General features: G+C 41.9%; 1 protein-coding gene across 2 annotated transcripts in view; it reads right to left on the bottom strand.

Annotated features, from left to right (window-relative positions):
* Positions 1-3,231: 3,231 nt before the first annotated feature.
* LOC139546449 (piggyBac transposable element-derived protein 4-like) overlaps positions 3,232-18,663 on the bottom strand; it is a 252,812-nt gene continuing 237,380 nt past the window's right edge. Inside the window, exons 1-5 of one of the 2 annotated variants that reach the window (XM_071354844.1) lie at positions 15,418-16,925; positions 14,308-14,402; positions 13,997-14,174; positions 7,582-7,696; positions 3,232-5,505 (exon numbers count right to left, since the gene is read on the bottom strand). In XM_071354844.1, the coding sequence (XP_071210945.1) occupies positions 3,732-5,505; positions 7,582-7,696; positions 13,997-14,174; positions 14,308-14,402; positions 15,418-15,664 (2,409 nt within the window). In that variant the 5' untranslated portion in view covers positions 15,665-16,925 and the 3' untranslated portion in view covers positions 3,232-3,731. Of the gene's footprint in view, positions 5,506-7,581; positions 7,697-13,996; positions 14,175-14,307; positions 14,403-15,417; positions 16,926-18,663 lie in introns of those variants that run through there. The other variant, XM_071354835.1, reaches the window with a different exon arrangement.

Raw genomic sequence — 18,663 nt, 5'->3', positions numbered from 1 at the left:
GCTCCTGCCTTTCTCCCTGTGTGATGTCATATCCTTTTCCTGTTAAGGCACCTGACCAGCTGAGTGCAGGTGGGCTCTTCCATGAAGAGACTCCGGGGGCACTACCTACAGGATAGCATAACTTCCTGTAGGTAGTGTAGCATAACTTCCTGTAGGTAGTGTAGCATAACTTCCTGTTGGCGTTGTAGCATAACTTCCCGTAGGCAGTATAGCATAACTTCCTGTAGGTAGTGTAGCATAACTTCCTGTTGGCGTTGTAGCATAACTTCCTGTAGGCAGTATAGCATAACTTCCTGTAGGAAGTGTAGCATAACTTCCTGTAGGTAGTGTAGCATAACTTCCTGTTGGCGGTGTAGCATAACTTCCTGTAGGTAGTGTAGCATAACTTCCTGTTGGCGGTGTAGCATAACTTCCTGTGGGCAGTGTAGCATAACTTCCTGTAGGCAGTATAGCATAACGTCCTGTGGACAGTGTAGCATAACTTCCTGTAGGCAGTGTAGCATACCTTCCTGTAGGCAGTGTAGCATAACTTCCTGTAGGCAGTATAGCATAACTTCCTGTGGGCAGTATTGCATAACTTCCTGTAGGCAGTGTAGCATAACTTCCTGTAGGCAATGTAGCATAACTTCCTGTGGGCAGTGTAGCATAACTTCCTGTAGGCAGTATAGCATAACTTCCTGTAGGCAGTGTAGCATAACTTCCTGTAGGCAGTATAGCATAACTTCCTGTAGGCAGTATAGCATAACTTCCTGTAGGCAGTGTAGCATAACTTCCTGTAGGCAGTGTAGCATAACTTCCTGTAGGCAGTGTAGCATAACTTCCTGTAGGCAGTATAGCATAACTTCCTGTAGGCAGTGTAGCATAACTTCCTGTGAAAGTAGTAAAATTAATGACATGGAATGAAAAGGTGTGGCATTTACTTCTGAGTATGTCCAATGTTTATTGTGTGATCAAAATCTACTATAGAAATGATAGTTTTCTTAGTTGACCATACTTCAATCAACATTCCCAGCATGAACAGCAGCCTCGGAACAAATTCGTATTTACAATGACAGCATGGCAAAATGCCTCCTGTGGGGCAGTAAAAACAGCTCTGGTTATTTTGTTGTATTAAGTTGTTAGCAAGAATAAACAATGTAATTAACATTTTCCCAAACTGCGTCACCCAAACTAGTCAGCAGATGATTCTTTCAAGTTGTTTCTTGCGTGACGTATAATCTAGTCGACGGGACCGTTCGACACAAGGCTACTGATTCAGACAGATCGGCAGCTTGCTAGCAAATAAAATCAAGTTTATTTTATATAGCCCTTCGTACATCAGCTAATATCTCGAAGTGCTGTACAGAAACCCAGCCTAAAACCCCAAACAGCAAGCAATGCAGGTGTAGAAGCACGGTGGCTGGGAAAAACTCCCTAGAAAGGCCAAAACCTAGGAAGAAACCTAGAGAGGAACCAGGCTATGAGGGGTGGCCAGTCCTCTTCTGGCTGTGCCGGGTGGAGATTATAACAGAACATGGCCAAGATGTTCAAAATGTTCATAAATGACCAGCATGGTCAAATAATAATCAGGAATAAATGTCAGTTGGCTTTTCATAGCCGATCATTAAGAGTTGAAAACAGCAGGTCTGGGACAGGTAGCACATTCTATAATGAAAACAGGTACATTCTGAAAGGTTTTGTTGATGTGATAACAGAAATGTTATTCACGTCTGAATTCAGGATAATACTGTTTGTTTTATTTGACTTAAATGTTATTATTTATGTATCATACTATGCGAATACACTACCAAGCAATGCAAGTAGATATTTGGAATTAACCCCAAAGAAGGTTTTGATCAATAATTTATTAAGAAAACCAGTAGTCACGATCAGACTGTTTCCTATTCAGGCATCATATAATGCACAGCCACATGCAAATACATCAACTCCACCAATAAAATATTGAAAACTTTAACATGACTACTGGTGATGTCATTATTTTCGTCACCATCCATCACTGGTTAAATTGCATTATTATTCTTTGTACATGGTGTGCCCGCCTCCTGAGTCTGACTAGAAGTCCACTCGGAATACCTCTTCTCTGCCGTCGGCGACGAGCCCTGGGGGGTACGAACAAAGGATCACATTCGGGAAAGTCGTATTCCTGGTCGTAATGCTGGTGAGTTACCGCCGCTCTGATATCCAAATGTTATTTCCGGCTGTATGTAATGACACAACAAACGTTCTGGGCTAATAGAAATAACACAACACTGCAAAGTTGCTGAGGAGCCAGAAGCAGAGTTTAGAACATGTCTCTTGGGAATATTTTAACTTGGCACATACAGTATTCAGACCCCTTGACCTTTCACCTTACAGCCTTATTCTAAAATTGATTAAATCGTTTTTTCCCTACACACAATACCCCATAATGACAGAGTGAAAACAGGTTTGAATTTTTTTGCAATTTTTGTGGTGTTGTGAACAATTATAAATGTACACTGACACATAGCGACCCACCATTATCAGGGTCGCGACCCATACTTTAAGAAAGTATTGTAGGGTCATACCCAAGACTCGAAGCTGTAATCGCTGCCTAGGGTGCTTCAACAAAGTACTGAGTAAAGGGTCTGAATACTTATGTAAATGTGATATTTCCATTTGTAATTTTTTATGTTAACCTGTTTTTACTTCGTCATTATTGGGTATTGTGTAGATTGATTATTTAAAAAAAATATATATTTTAGAATAAGGCTGTCACGTAACAAAATGTGGAAAAAGTCAAGGGGCCTGAATACTTCCGAAGGCCTTGTATTTGCACCCTCTGAACTAATCCTAAAAAAAAGACTAATATCCAATTTATGCTTTATCCAAAAATTTGGTCTCAGCCTCCAGAGGCCAAATGGAGCTCCGTACTGCACCGCCATGCGCCTCCCAAATGTTGTACCAATGCGGACAGCTCTGTATAGCTTCTCATTGACATGATTGGTCAATGCGGCAACTTCAGGAGAGTAATGGCACAATCTGCGAAAGCCAGCAGGAGAGGGAGGAGAATGGTTGGGTCAGGTTAAAACCTCTTCCGGATAGGACCCTTCATCTCAATTTCCACCTAAAATTACCCAAATCTAACTGCCTGTAGCTCAGGACCTGAAGCAAGGATATGCATATTCTATACTATTTGAAAGGGAACACTGAAGTTTGTGGAGATGTGAAATTAATGTAGGAGAATATAACACAGCTGGTAAAAGATAAAAACATGTTTTCAATTTTTATTTGATAATCTTTGAAATGCAAAAGAAAGGACATACATTGATATAGGACGCTGGGGGTCATTTATATGTTGTCCACAACAGGGCAACAGTACATGTGCAAAGTCAGACTGATAACTTCAAGAATGAGCGAGTTACATGACATTTAGTATGAAGTCACCCAGGTGTCCCACACGAGTTGCCCAAATGGCCGAATTGATTTTTTTCAAGAAAATAACTACATAGAAAATACAAAAATGCTTAGTCTACACACTCCCAGGAATGTCATAAATGATGGATCATTAGCTTCCCTACATAAAAGGTACTAACGGGAAATGTGACAAGAATGCTGATCCAATATCTCCAAACACAGAAGTGAAACATTTAAGGGCCAAGTTAGCAGCCCAGGGATCCAATGTCACTGTTGAACAACACCACAAACCACACAAAGTAAAATATAAAATAAAACAACTTTAGAATGACAGTATTTGGAAGATCCTCAGTCCTCTACACAATATTGCGCTGCTGATGCCAAGTCCCAAAGCAGTCTCTTTCTGCTGTAAAGCAGAGGCAAACCGAACAAGTCGTGCAGGTGATGGGGGACTTCATGTGACAAAGAACACAACGACGCCTCCATGCTGTGGCCTTTTTGCCCCGAGGCACATTTATGTCTGCAGTTATGAATTTGGCCATGTGAACACCACTGGTGGCAGGAGCAGAAGGGACAGAGGTAGAGGGGGCAGAAGGTGCTGCAGTGGACTTTGTGCCGTAGCCAGCAAGCTCCTGGATGAGCAGCTTTCTGAAGGCTAGCTGTGTCATGGAGGTCTGTCCACAGCTCTTAGCCATTTCCTTCTGGAGGACGAATGCATTCACCACAGCAATGTCGATGAAATGATAAAACAATGTTCTGTACCATTTCGTTGTCTTGTGGAGAACATTGTAGTAGCCTATCAGAGCATCTGACAGGTCCACACCTCCCATGCTCTTGTTGTAATCCTTCACAGCAGCAGGAATGGGAACATTTTTAGTGGTCTGTTCCCCATTAGCGTCCTTCACACGCCTGACGACGTGATCGCCACTGTACGATTTGTGGATACTGGAGCACATGACCACCTCTCTGGTATCCATCCACTTTACAAAGAGCAGGTCATCTTTACGAATCCATCGCATGGTACCCCTATCAGCCCGCTTAGGCATGTCGTTGACTTTTGTTTTGGGAAAACCCACTCTGTTGGGACGAATGGTGCCACAAGCCCACACATTCAGCTTCCTCAGGTCTGTGAACAGGGTAGGGCTTGTGTAGAAGTTGTCCACAAACAGTTTGTAGCCCGTCCCCAGCAGTTGAAAATCTAATAATTCCATAACGGAATCATAACTAAGTCCCTTACCGGTGGCTGAGATGGATTTCCCCTCGTAAACAAAAAAATTCCAAGTGTAGGCACACACAGAATCATCCAAAACAAACAGTTTGTACCCCCCTTTTGTTGGCTTGTTACTCATATATTGTTTGAGGCCAATTCCAGCCTTTGAGGCTACCATCCTCTCATCTATGGACAGGTTCTGGTTGGGTTGAAAATGGGTCTTGCAGGCCTCAACCATGCTGGGGTAGAGAGGTTTGATTTTGCAGAGCCTATCAAAGCTTGCTGTGCCTCTCTTCTTGTCATTGTCGTCGTCAACTTGTGGGTCACTGATATGAAGCGCCTGCGAGATAGTCAGAAACCTTTTAGAAGACATGACAGTGGAGGGGAAAGGCAGTTGGTAGAGTGTTGACGTTCTCCAGTAGTCCTTGAGGTTTTTACACTTCACAAACCCCATGTAAATAACCAGTGAGATGTAACAGTACAGGTCTTGGACGGAAATGGGGTTCCATGCCTCTTTCTTGCCTGCTTGTGTCTTAGCCCCATACTTGTTGGTGTTAGAAACCAGCGAATCAAGAACTGACAAGGAGAAAAACATCTGGAAAAGATGAAGGGGGCTGTACTTTACAGTCTTGTCCAGCTGAGGTCCTGGCTGCCTTTTCGGTCTAAATGTTGGTGGAAGTGGCTCCACATCATCTTCTAGCACAGTGTGCCAACGGTCCTCTGCCTCGGTGGTAGTTGCCGCTGGTTCACTGGCCCTCCTCCGCTTCTGGGCTGGCCTCTTCACACCTCTAGATGGCCGGGCGGGGGAAGGTGTGGAGCAGGAGACAGCAGGGGTCCGGCTGGATGAACCAGCTTCAGCGTCTGAATTAGTGGGGGATGAACACCTTGACATTGTGGGTTCCCATTGTTCATCCGAATCCCTGGCACGGTGTAAGAAAAAACAATCAGTAAGAATACTTCTACAGATGAGCCCTGTATCGACACGTAAAATAAACAGATGTCTATTATATAGAGTAGAGGGAACATAATCACGACGGTGAAGTGTGTGTTTATCAATGGTGAATAAGGCTGGTCAGGGGAGAACGGCTCATAGTGGTGGCCGGGGTGGGGTGAGTGGAATGGTATCAAGCAACATGGTCTGTTTGGTGCTGTTCCATTCTACTCCATTCCGGCCATTGTTGTGGGCCGCCCTCCCCTCAACAGCCTCTAATGGCTATTTATATAACAATGGAATGGAGTGAATGGAACAGCACCAAACAGACCATGTTGCTTGATGATGTGGAACCTTGGGGCGGCAGGTAACCTAGTGGTTAGAGCATTGGGCCACTAACCCAAAGGTTGGTGGATCGAGTCCCAGAGCTGACAAGGTAAAAATATGTCATTCTGCCCCTGAACAAGGCAGTTAACTGCTCTTGGGTAGGGGGCAGCATTCGGAATTTTGGATAAAAAGCATGCCCTGCAATTAAACTGCATGCTACTCATCCCCAGAAGATAATATATGATTATGACATATTTGGATAGAAAACACTCTGAAGATTCTAAAACTGTTTGAATCATGTCTGTGAGTATAACAGAACTTATTTAGCAGGCAAAACCCTGAGGACAAACCATTCAGATTTTTTTTTGAGGTCACTCTCTTTTCAATGAGTTTTCATTGGGGAACCAGATTTTTAAAGGGACCTACCGCTTCCGCTGGATGTCAACAGTCTTTAGAAATTGGTTGAGGTTATTCCTTTGTGTAATGAAGAAGTACGGCCATCTTGAAGGAGGGTCACTCGAAGTGTCCTGTTTGTTAGAAGCGCGTGACCAGAAAGCTAGCTACAGTTGGTTTTAATCCTGTATTGAACACAGATCATCCTGTCTTCAACTTTATCGATTATTTCCGTTAAAAAATACCAAAAGATGTATTACAAAAATAGTTTGACATTTTTGGCCAACATTTACAGGTAACCTTTGAGACATTTTGTAGTCACGTTTCACAAATTGGAACCGGTGTTTTTCTGGCTCAAACGCGGCAAATAAATGGACATTTTGGATATACATTGATGGAATTAATCGAAAAAAAATGACTATTTGTGATGTTTATGGGACATATTGGGAGTGCCAACAACAGAAGCTCGTCAAAGGTAAGGCATGAATTATATTTCTATTTCTGCGTTTTGTGTCGCGCCTGCAGGGTTGAAATATGCTTCTCTCTCTTTGTTTACAATGGTGCTATCCTCAGATAATAGCATTGTTTGCTTTCACCGAAAAGCCTATTTGAATTCTGACATGTTGGCTGGATTCACAACCAGTGTAGCTTTAATTTGGTATCTTTCATGTGTGATTTAAGGAAAGTTAGATTTTTATAGTAATTCATTTGAATTTGGCGTTCTGCATTTTCTCTGGCTTTTGGCCAAGTGAGACAGTAGCGTCCCGCCTAAACTCAGATTTTTGGATATGAATATGAACTTTACCGAACAAAACATACATGTATTGTGTAACATGAAGTCCTAAGTCCTATGAAGATCATCAAAGGTTAGTGATTCATTTTACCTCTATTTCTGCTTTTTGTTACTCCTCTCTTTGGCTGGAAAAATGGCTGTATTTTTCTGTGACTTGGCTCTAACCTAACATATTCGTTTGGTGTGCTTTCGTCGTAAAACCTTTTTGAAATCTGACACTTTGGCTGGATTTACAACAGGTGTATCTTTAAAATGGTGTGAAATACTTGTATGTTTGAGGAATTTAAATTATGGGATTTCTGTTTTGAATTTGGCACCCGGCAGTTTGACGGGCTGTTGACGAGGTGGGACGCTACCGTCCCACATACCCTAGTGAGGTTAACAAGAAATTTGTGGAGTGGTTGAAAAACGAGTTATACTGACTCCAACCTAAGTTTATGTAAACTTCGACTGTGTGTATAAATATATATAAATAAATAAATAATATCAAATGAATATGCGACCTTTTAAACAACTGCATTAGCATGAGATGCAAAAACCTATTTTACTTACTGGTCTAAAAGTGGATCTTTTCCTTCCAAAAACATTTCTTCCGCGCTGGAATCATAACTGTGGTCACTCACAGAGTCCTCATCCATTCCTTCTGTGTCACTCTCCTGGTCAATTTCTGCAATAATAACATCAAAATGTTTATACTTGGACTGAGATTTAGCTTTTCCACTCTTAGTAGCCATGTTTAACTTTTTCAGATTTGAGAAGTTTGTAGAAGAGAAGGAACTGCTGTGAAACGTAAACTACAGTGCGTCCTGTTTACTTTCACCAGAGAATGAACTCTGTTGTGCACAGCTCTAGCATGATGGCTGTTTGTCCTACAAACGGCGTTCACATACTGCTGGAAAGCCCAGCTCATTGGCTATCTAGCTAGGTTTCAAAACGATAGGTGGTCATTGGACCAAGACCCTTCATGGGCTAATTCAGGTGTTGTATAGCCAATACATCATGTAGAATGATGAAACAAGTTTGGTTGCCTTCTAGAGTGTCTGAAGATTGCACAGAAACCGAACTTGACCATGTTAAACAATGTTAGACTTCTAACAAAATTAGATTTCATAAAATTGTTGGATGTTGAGTCGGAATTCATGCAGAACACTGTTTACAACATGGATGGTGTTAGGATATACAATACCATTCAAGAGTTCGGGGTCACTTAGAAATGTCCTTGTTTTTGAAAGAAAAGCTATTTTTTGTCAATTTAAAATAACATAAATTTGATCATAACACAGTGTAGACATTGTTAATGTAGTAAATGACTATTTTAGCTGGAAATGGCTGATTATCTACATAGGCGTACAGAGGCCCATTATCAGCAACCATAACTCCTGTGTTCCAATGGCACGTTGTGTTACCTAATCCAAGTTTATCATTTTAAAAGGCTAATTGATCCATTTTGAGCCTGTAATCAAACCCACAAATGCTGATGCTCCAGACACTCAACTGGTCTAAAGACCTCTTCCAAGATGGCGTAGCAGTCGGACGTGTGTTTGTCTTGTCCCGTCTTGTCCCGCGTAAATAGTCCTCGTTTTTTTTCGTATGCATTTCGTATATATTTTAATTTCACTTTCCATTTAGGAACTGAATATACATTCCGCCTCACCCAATGTGGTACGGATCTGCTATTTCTTTTATACTTTAGAACCGTAACCCCAATCAGAAGCTAGCCAGATAACTAGCTACTAGCTAGTAGTCAGTTAGCCACTGCTGCGGTCTTCACCCTTAACTCGGACACCAGCCAGCTTCAGCTCGGGCCAATACCTGCCAGTCTGCAAGCGCGATATCAACCCAGAGCATATAGGACTGATTTTTCACTACCACATCACCGGATTTTTTTTCCTACTTCATCACCGGATTTCAGCCGCAGGCTCTGGACATTTGCACCTTGATTTCGCAGCTAGCTAGCGGCAAACCGTGTGACTATTGGCTTACGTCGATCCCGGAGCAAACGTAATTTATTCCGGAGCCAGCCAGCTGAGGAGTTCCATCAGCCATTCCTGGGCTACAGTCACCTATCCGGACCCGTTTTTTGTTGTTGTTGCTGCAGATACGGAGCCCCACCGGGCCTTCACGACTGACTGGCGGCGTTATCTGCCCGAGGGAGTTATCCAACTGGCACCCCCGTCCCGACGTTACCTGAACGCTCATCTGGGGCCCGCTAATCGTTAGCTGTCTTATCGGCTGCTATCTGAATAAGTATATCGGACAATTATTATTATTATTATTATTATTTATTTTATTTTTTCTTGGGTCACTATATCTATTTTGCCAATTTGGATTGATCCCCTCTACCACACGGAACCCCACTAACCTACCGACGGAAACGCTATCTTGATATGCTATCTTGCTTTGCTATCTTGCTACCGATAGCCATCTACCCGGCCTGCTGTCTGGATCGCCGTGACCCCAACCAACCTCTACTCACTGGACCCTTATTGATCACTCGATTAAGCATGCCTCTGCTTAATGTAAATATGCCTTGTCCATTGTTGTTCTGGTTAGTGTTTATTGGCTTATTTCACTGTAGAACCTCTAGCCCTGCTCACTATACCATATCCAACCTCTCAGTTCCACCACCCACATATGCGATGACATCACCTGGTTTCAATGATGTTTCTAGAGACAATATCTCTCTCATCATCACTCAATACCTAGGTTTACCTCCACTGTATTCACATCCTACCATACCTTTGTCTGTACATTATTCCTTTAAGCTATTTTATCGCCCCCAGAAACTTCCTTTTACTCTCTGCTCCAGAAGTCCTAGACGACCAATTCTCATAGCTTTTAGCCGTACCCTTATCCTACTCCTCCTCTGTTCCTCTGGTGATGTAGAGGTGAATCCAGGCCCTGCAGTACCTAGCTCCACTCCTATTCCCCAGGCGCTCTCTTTTGATGACTTCTGTAACCGTAATAGCCTTGGCTTCATGCATGTTAACATTAGAAGCCCCCTCCCTAAGTTTGTTTTGTTCACTGCTTTAGCACACTCTGCCAACCCTGATGTTTTAGCCGTGTCTGAATCCTGGCTTAGAAAGACCACCAAAAATTCTGACATTTTCATCCCCAACTACAAGATTTTCAGACAAGATAGAACGGCCAAAGGGGGCGGTGTTGCAATCTACTGCAAAGATTGCCTGCAGAGTTCTGTTTTACTATCCAGGTCTGTTCCCAAACAATTTGAACTTCTACTTTTAAAAATCCACCTCTCTAAAAACAAGTCTCTCACCGTTGCCGCCTGCTATAGACCACCCTCTGCCCCCAGCTGTGCTCTGGACACTATATGTGAACTGATTGCCCCCCATCTATCTTCAGAGCTCGTGCTGCTAGGCGACCTAAATTTGAACATGCTCAACACCCCAGCCACCCTACAATCTAAGCTTGATGCCCTCAATCTCACACAAATTATCAATGAACCTACCAGGTACCACCCCAATTCCGTAAACACGGGTACCCTCATAGATATCATCCTAACAAACTTGCCCTCCAAATACACCTCTGCTGTTTTCAACCAAGATCTCAGCGATCACTGCCTCATTGCCTGCATCCGTAATGGGTCAGCGGTCAAACGACCTCCACTCATCACTGTCAAACGCTCCCTGAAACACTTCAGCGAGCAGGCCTTTCTAATCGACCTGGCCGAGGTATCCTGGAAGGATATTGATCTCATCCCGTCAGTAGAGGATGCCTGGTCATTTTTTTAAAATGCCTTCCTCACCATCTTGAATAAGCATGCCCCATTCAAGAAATTTAGAACCAGGAACAGATATAGCCCTTGGTTCTCTCCTGACCTGACTGCCCTTAACCAACAGAAAAACATCCTATGGCGTTCTGCATTAGCATCGAACAGCCCCCGTGATATGCAACTTTTCAGGGAAGCCAGAAACCAATATACACAGGCAGTTAGAAAAGCCAAGGCTAGCTTTTTCAAGCAGAAATTTGCTTCCTGCAACACAAATTCAAAAAAGTTCTGGGACACTGTAAAGTCCATGGAGAATAAGAACACCTCCTCCCAGCTTCCAACTGCTCTGAAGATAGGAAACACTGTCACCACCGACAAATCCACTATAATTGAGAATTTCAATAAGCATTTTTCTACGGCTGGCCATGCTTTCCACCTGGCTACCCCTACCCCGGACAACAGCACTGCCCTCCCCTCTGCTACTCGCCCAAGCCTTCCCCATTTCTCTTTCTCCCAAATACAGTCAGCTGATGTTCTAAAAGAGCTGCAAAATCTGGACCCTTACAAATCAGCCGGGCTAGATAATCTGGACCCTTTCTTTCTAAAACTATCTGCTGAAATTGTTGCCACCCCTATTACCAGCCTCTTCAACCTCTCTTTCGTGTCGTCTGAGATTCCCAAAGATTGGAAAGCAGCTGCGGTTATCCCCCTCTTCAAAGGGGGGGACACTCTTGACCCTAACAGCTACAGACCTATATCTATCCTACCCTGCCTTTCTAAGGTCTTCGAAAGCCAAGTCAACAAACAGATTACCGACCATTTCGAATCCCACCATACCTTCTCCGCTATGCAATCTGGTTTCAGAGCTGGTCATGGGTGCACCTCAGCCACGCTCAAGGTCATAAACGATATCTTAACCGCCATCGATAGGAAACAATACTGTGCAGCAGTATTCATTGACCTGGCCAAGGCTTTTGACTCTGTCAATCACCACATCCTCATCGGCAGACTCGACAGCCTTGGTTTCTCTAATGATTGCCTCGCCTGGTTCACCAACTACTTCTCTGATCGAGTTCAGTGTGTCAAATCGGAGGGTCTGTTGTCCGGGCCTCTGGCAGTCTCTATGGGGGTGCCACAGGGTTCAATTCTTGGACCGACTCTCTTCTCTGTATACATCAATGATGTCGCTCTTGCTGCTGGTGATTCTCTGATCCACCTCTACGCAGACGACACTATTCTGTATACTTCTGGCCCTTCTTTTGACACTGTGTTAACAACCCTCCAGGCGAGCTTCAATGCCATACAACTCTCCTTCCGTGGCCTCCAATTGCTCTTAAATACAAGTAAAACTAAATGCATGCTCTTCAACCGATCGCTGCCTGCACCTGCCCGCCTGTCCAACATCACTACTCTGGACGGCTCTGACTTAGAATATGTGGACAACTACAAATACCTAGGTGTCTGGTTAGACTGTAAACTCTCCTTCCAGACTCACATCAAACATCTCCAATCCAAAGTTAAATCTAGAATTGGCTTCCTATTCCGCAACAAAGCATCCTTTACTCATGCTGCCAAACATACCCTTGTAAAACTGACCATCCTACCAATCCTCGACTTCGGTGATGTCATTTACAAAATAGCCTCCAAAACCCTACTCAATAAATTGGATGCAGTCTATCACAGTGCCATCCGTTTTGTCACCAAAGCCCCATATACTACCCACCACTGCGACCTGTACACTCTCGTTGGCTGGCCCTCGCTCCATACTCGTCGCCAAACCCACTGGTTCCAGGTCATCTACAAGACCCTGCTAGGTAAAGTCCCCCCTTATCTCAGCTCGCTGGTCACCATAGCAGCACCTACCTATAGCACGCGCTCCAGCAGGTATATCTCTCTAGTCACCCCCAAAACCAATTCTTCCTTTGGACGCCTCTCCTTCCAGTTCTCTGCTGCCAATGACTGGAACGAACTACAAAAATCTCTGAAACTGGAAACACTTATCTCCCTCACTAGCTTTAAGCACCAGCTGTCAGAGCAGCTCATAGATTACTGCACCTGTACATAGCCCATCTATAATTTAGCCCAAACAACTACCTCTTTACCTACTGTATTTATTTATTTATTTTGCTCCTTTGCACCCCATTATTTCTGTCTCTACTTTGCGCTTTCTTCCACTGCAAACCAACCATTCCAGTGTTTTTATTTTTTATTTTACTTGCTGTGTTGTATTTACTTCGCCACCATGGTCTTTTTTTATATTTTTATTTATTTATACATATATTTGTTTGCCTTCACCTCCCTTATCTCACCTCACTTGCTCACATTGTATATAGACTTATTTTTTCACTGTATTATTGACTATATGTTTGTTTTACTCCATGTGTAACTATGTGTTGTTGTATGTGTCGAACTGCTTTGCTTTATCTTGGCCAGGTCGCAATTGTAAATGAGAACGTGTTCTCAATTTGCCTACCTGGTTAAATAAAGGTTAAATAAATAAATAAAATAAAAATAAGGCCAGTTTTATTGCTTCTCTAATCAGCATAACAGTTTTCAGCTGTGCTAACATAATTGCAAAATGGTTTTCTAATGATCAATTAGCCTTTTAAAATTATAAACTTGTATTAGGTAACACAAAGTGCCATTGGAACACAGGAGTGATGGTTGCTGATAATGGGCCTCTGTACACCTATGTAGATATTCCATAAAACAATCTCCCATTTCCAGCTACAACAGTCATTTACAACATTAACAATGTTTACACTGTATTTCGATGTTATTTTATTGGACAACAAATGTGCTTTTCTTTCAAAAACAAGGACATTTCTAATTGACCCCAAACTTTTCAACGGTTGTGTATATATAGAAATACACATTTAAAATGTGTACCAATTGATTGGTCGAAAGAACAGGTGACTAAGTCAAACAAGATGTTTATTAGTCTGTGACAGCCCTACTAGTAAAAGATACCAGTCCATCTTCATGTCAACTAACAGAACTCTGCTGGTTGTCCTGGTAACAGATACCAGTCCATCTTCATGTCAACTAACAGAACTCTGCTGGTTGTCCTGGTAACAGATACCAGTCCATCTTCATGTCAACTAACAGAACTCTGCTGGTTGTCCTGGTAACAGATACCAGTCCATCTTCATGTCAACTAACAGAACTCTGCTGGTTGTCCTGGTAACAGATACCAGTGGGCAGATCTATTGTATTTGTTCAAACTACAGCACTTACTTTGATGTGTCAAATCTGATCCTTTCTTCTCTCCTCCTCCTCTCACAGTTCCACTCAGCCCCGTTGTTTTCCTGCAGTCCACCAGCTGCACAGACAACCTCTTCATACCCAGCAGTAAGGTGCTACCGGGAGAGGCACGACACGGGGACTCCGGGAGGGTGGAAGGGCTAGCGTTGTCCTGGTAACCATAAAGAGGGGACAGACACATATAATTATGGATGCTTATGTCACTGTTGACATAAAGTGCTTTACAGAAACCCAGCCCAGACCCCGATAGAGCAAGCTGTATACTAGACCAAACCAAGCTGTACCATCTGGTGTTCTGATCTGGAGAGACTCTTCTCTTCCTCGTCAGCAGGATGTTGTTGATGCTCCCCAGAGGATCCAGGATAGTCATGTCTCTCTCCTGTGTGAATGAGAACATCAAACAGACGGTAAACTTATGAACTTCTATTGCAATTACAGAGTGTTACAAGAGGCTTGAATATATGTCTAAAAAGGGCCTAAATTAGCCACTTTAATTATGCTTCTTTTTTGTGATCAGTGGTATGAAGTACTTAAGTAAAAAATACTTTAAAGTACGATTTAAGTAGTTTTTCAGGGAATCTGTACTTTACTATTTTTGACTAATTTGACTTTTACTTCACTACATTCCTAAAGAAGATGATGTACATTTTACTCCATACATTTTCCCTGACACCCAAAAGTACTCATTCCATTTTGAAGGCTTAGCTGGACAGGAAAATGGTCCAATTCACGCACTAATCAAGAGAACATCCCTGGTAATCATCACTGCCTCTGATCTGGCAGACTCACTAAACACAAGTTTCAATTGTAGATTGTCTGAGAGTTGGAGTGTGTCCCTGGCTATCCGTAAATAAAAAAATAAATTTAAAAAGAAAATGGCACCATCTGGTTTCCTTAATATAAGGAATTTGAAATGATTTATATACTTTTACTGTTGATACTAAAGTATATTTTAGACTTTTACTCAGGAAGTATTTCACTAGGTGACTCACTTTTACTTGAGTAATTTTCTATTCAGGTATCTTTACTTTTACTCAAGTATGACAATTGCGTACTTTTCCCACCACTGTGATGCAAATGTTAAAGGGCCGTTCCACAAAATGGGTTCCACTTGCGTCCCTTTGATATTTTAAGTAGAAACGATGCACTATATTTTATATTTTAAAACCCGGCTATACTAGAATAAGTGCACTTTAATTTAGACCACAGAGAATTCAATAAATCAAATGTTGAAGTTCCAAAAATATATGTACCAATGGCAGATTGCCCCTTAAACAATTCCTACAATACTGAACAACATATTAAAGTGCAGAACTTCAGTATAATGCCCCTTTAAAAACACATTAGTTCAACAACTGCATAGTTTGTGCCCCTGTTTTTAAGACAGTACTCACTGGTGGTAATCGGATCTTCAGTCTCATTTTTCACTCCCAAAACGTCTTCCTCTTTTATTGAGATATCCTCCTCTTTTACTCCAAAAGGTTCTTCCTCCTCTTTCAATTTTACGGCATCTTCCTCCTTTTTGATTCTGAAAGTTTCTACCTCTTTTTCCACTTTGACAACCTCTTTCCCATCTTCCTCTTTCACTGTAATATCATCCTCTTGTTTCAATGTGATAGCCTCCTCTTCCTCCTTTATCATCCTGAAAGCTTCTTTGCCTCCTTTCACCAGAGTTTTTCTCCGTCTAGATTAGTGAGTTTATGATCCGGGAGATTAGCCTAGTGCAGTATCAATGTAACACATTAGCTAATTTAACAAACAAATTACGTTCAAATGAACCAGTGGTAAACAGAATTATGTTCAAAACACTAAGAGTAATATACACAAGATTGGTCTAAGGAGCTTCAATGTTTCGGTTTTAGGTTTCCTAGCAAAGCACAACGTGGTTAAATCAGAAGCCTTTTGTCGCTGTTGAAGAAGCCTCCTGTCCCGTCCACTAGATAATACGTCACGCAAGAAGCATCACCTGAAAATCTCATATCGCCATCTGCTGACTGGAGTGGGTAACGCAAATTGGAAAAATATGATTTACAATGTTCCGTCTGACAAGCAATGTCATAAGAAGTAATTTAAAAACAACCAGATGTTATTTTCTCTTACTTCTTACAGCCAATACTTTCCTCCATGATTGGCCTGCCTATTAGGCAGGATTAGGTGACAGATTGCATATTCCGAGCTAAATTGACCAAGGCTCATTGTTGACAACAAATAACACTTCATATAATGCTGCCTAAATACAATGAAAACTTCTCTCACCCAGTGGTATATGTGCTATTTAGGTGAGTGTTGGTGTCTCCCATCTCCACAGAGGAACTCTAGATCTCTGTCAGAGTGACCATCAGCTTCTTGGTCACCTGCCTGACCAAGGCCCTTCTCCCCCGATTGCTCAGTTTGGCCAGGCGGCCAGCTCTAGGAAGAGCCTTGGTGGTTCCAAACTTTTCCATTTAAGACTGATGGTAGCCACTGTGTTCTTTGGGAACTTCAATGCGGCAGATTTTTTTTTTGTCTCCCTTCCCCAGATCTGTGCCTCGACACAATCCTGTGTCGGCGCTCTACGGACAATTCCTTCAACCTCATGGCTTGGTTTTTGCTCTGACTTGTGTTGTAAACTGTGGGACCTTATATAGACTGGTGTGTTCCTTTCCAAATCATGTCCAATCAATTGAATTTACCACAGGTGGACTCCAATCAAGTTGTAGAAACATCTCAAGGAGGATCAATGGAAACAAGATGCACCTGAGCTCAATTTCAATTCTCATAGCAAAGGGTCTGAATACTTATGTAAATAAGGTATTTCTGTTTAAAAAAAGATATACATTTGTAATAATTTCTAAAAACCTGAATACTTTCCAAAGGCACTGTATGTATAAACATATATTTTCCTTTGTTTTCCACTAACCCTACCACCCCCTAACCCTACCACCCCCACCCCCTAACCCTACCACCCCCTGATTGGAGGAAACTAATGTGCAACAACTATTAGGCTTCTACGTCCAGCTTCTACATACTATGTACATTTTACAGACACAATGTATTTTACAATAGTTATATTTAGTTTGTTTTTAATCCTATCCTTCAGTTACCCTAAACCTCTCCCATCTATCTCTGAAGACCATCCAGTCCTATCCTTCAGTTACCCTAAACCTCTCCCATCTATCTCTGAAGACCACCCAGTCCTATCCTTCAGTTACCCTAAACCTCTCCCATCTATCTCTGAAGACCACCCAGTCCTATCCTTCAGTTACCCTAAACCTCTCCCATCTATCTCTGAAGACCACCCAGTCCTAACCTTCAGTTACCCTAAACCTCTCCCATCTATCTCTGAAGACCATCCAGTCCTATCCTTCAGTTACCCTAAACCTCTCCCATCTATCTCTGTCCTATCCTTCAGTTACCCTAAACCTCTCTGAAGATCACCCCGTTTGATTTCTATTTGCCATATATTTTTAACTGTGCTGTTTCACAAAAGTTATTGACCTTTATATTCCCATAGTTGCTACAGATTGTAAATTAAAAATAAACATGTTTGCTAAAAGTATTATTATTTTATTAATCAATTGACTATGACTTTTCAAATCACCCAGTAGTGCTGTCTGCAGAGTTAGCTCCAGGTAAATGTTGCCATTCATTGACATGTGACCAAAAATAAGCTACATATGGACAGTACTAAAACAAATGATCTAATGATTCTGTCTCTTCGCAGCTAAATCTGCAGAGAGGTTCATTGTATCCCTCATATATAGAACATTGTATTGGTTGCAAGAATTTTGTATAATAATTCAAATTGAAAAATTCCACGTTTTGAATCTGGCGTCATTCATACTTTTCTTTAATCAATTTTGGTCTTTAATGCCGGGCTGACAGACAAGTTTCTTACTTTTTCCCCTTTCCACCGTTTTTGTGGTAATGCTGCAATTAGTTGGTTGTAATTTTGGGTAGTGCAGACATTTACATATATTTTTGTTAGCTGCTTGTGTGACAACTCCACCAGTCCTATTGATGATATCATTTACAAAGATTATACCTTTTTTATGTATTCAATTTTACTTTTATTTTTTTTATCAATTACTATATTTGAGTTTAACCAGAATTTTTGTAGTATTATTTGTTCCGTCTTTTCTGTTGGATTAAACTGAAATTGCAACCAACTTTCTATGGCTTGTATTACCGCCTGCTGTACCAGGCGGTAATACAGCCCGACAGGATGCTTTCATTGTGCATCTGTAAAACTGTGTGAGGGTTTTAGGTGACAAGCCAAATTTCTTGTGCCTCCTGATGTTGAAGAGGCTCTGTTGCGCCTTCTTCACCACAGTGTGTTCTTGGGGTCCTTTAATGCTGCAGAAGTGTTTTGGTACCCTTCCCAAGATTTGTGCCTCAACGTAATCCTGTCTCGAAGCTCTACGGACAATTCCTTCTACCTCATGGCTTGGTTTTTGCTCTGACAGTCTCATAGCAAGGGGTCTGAATACTTACTGTTATGTAAATAAGGTATTTCTGCTTTTTATCTTTTAATAAATTAGCTACATTTTCTAAAAACCTGTTTCTGCTTTCTCATATTGGGGTATTGTGTGTAGATTGCTGAATATGTATTTTTTTTATCCATTCTAAAATAAGGCTGTAATTTAACAAAATGTGGAAAA

Source organism: Salvelinus alpinus, chromosome 2 (genome assembly GCF_045679555.1).
Source record: "Salvelinus alpinus chromosome 2, SLU_Salpinus.1, whole genome shotgun sequence".
Classification (NCBI taxonomy): Eukaryota; Metazoa; Chordata; class Actinopteri; order Salmoniformes; family Salmonidae; genus Salvelinus; species Salvelinus alpinus.
Note: the sequence above shows the minus strand (reverse complement) of the source record. Positions and strands in the feature narration are given on the sequence as shown.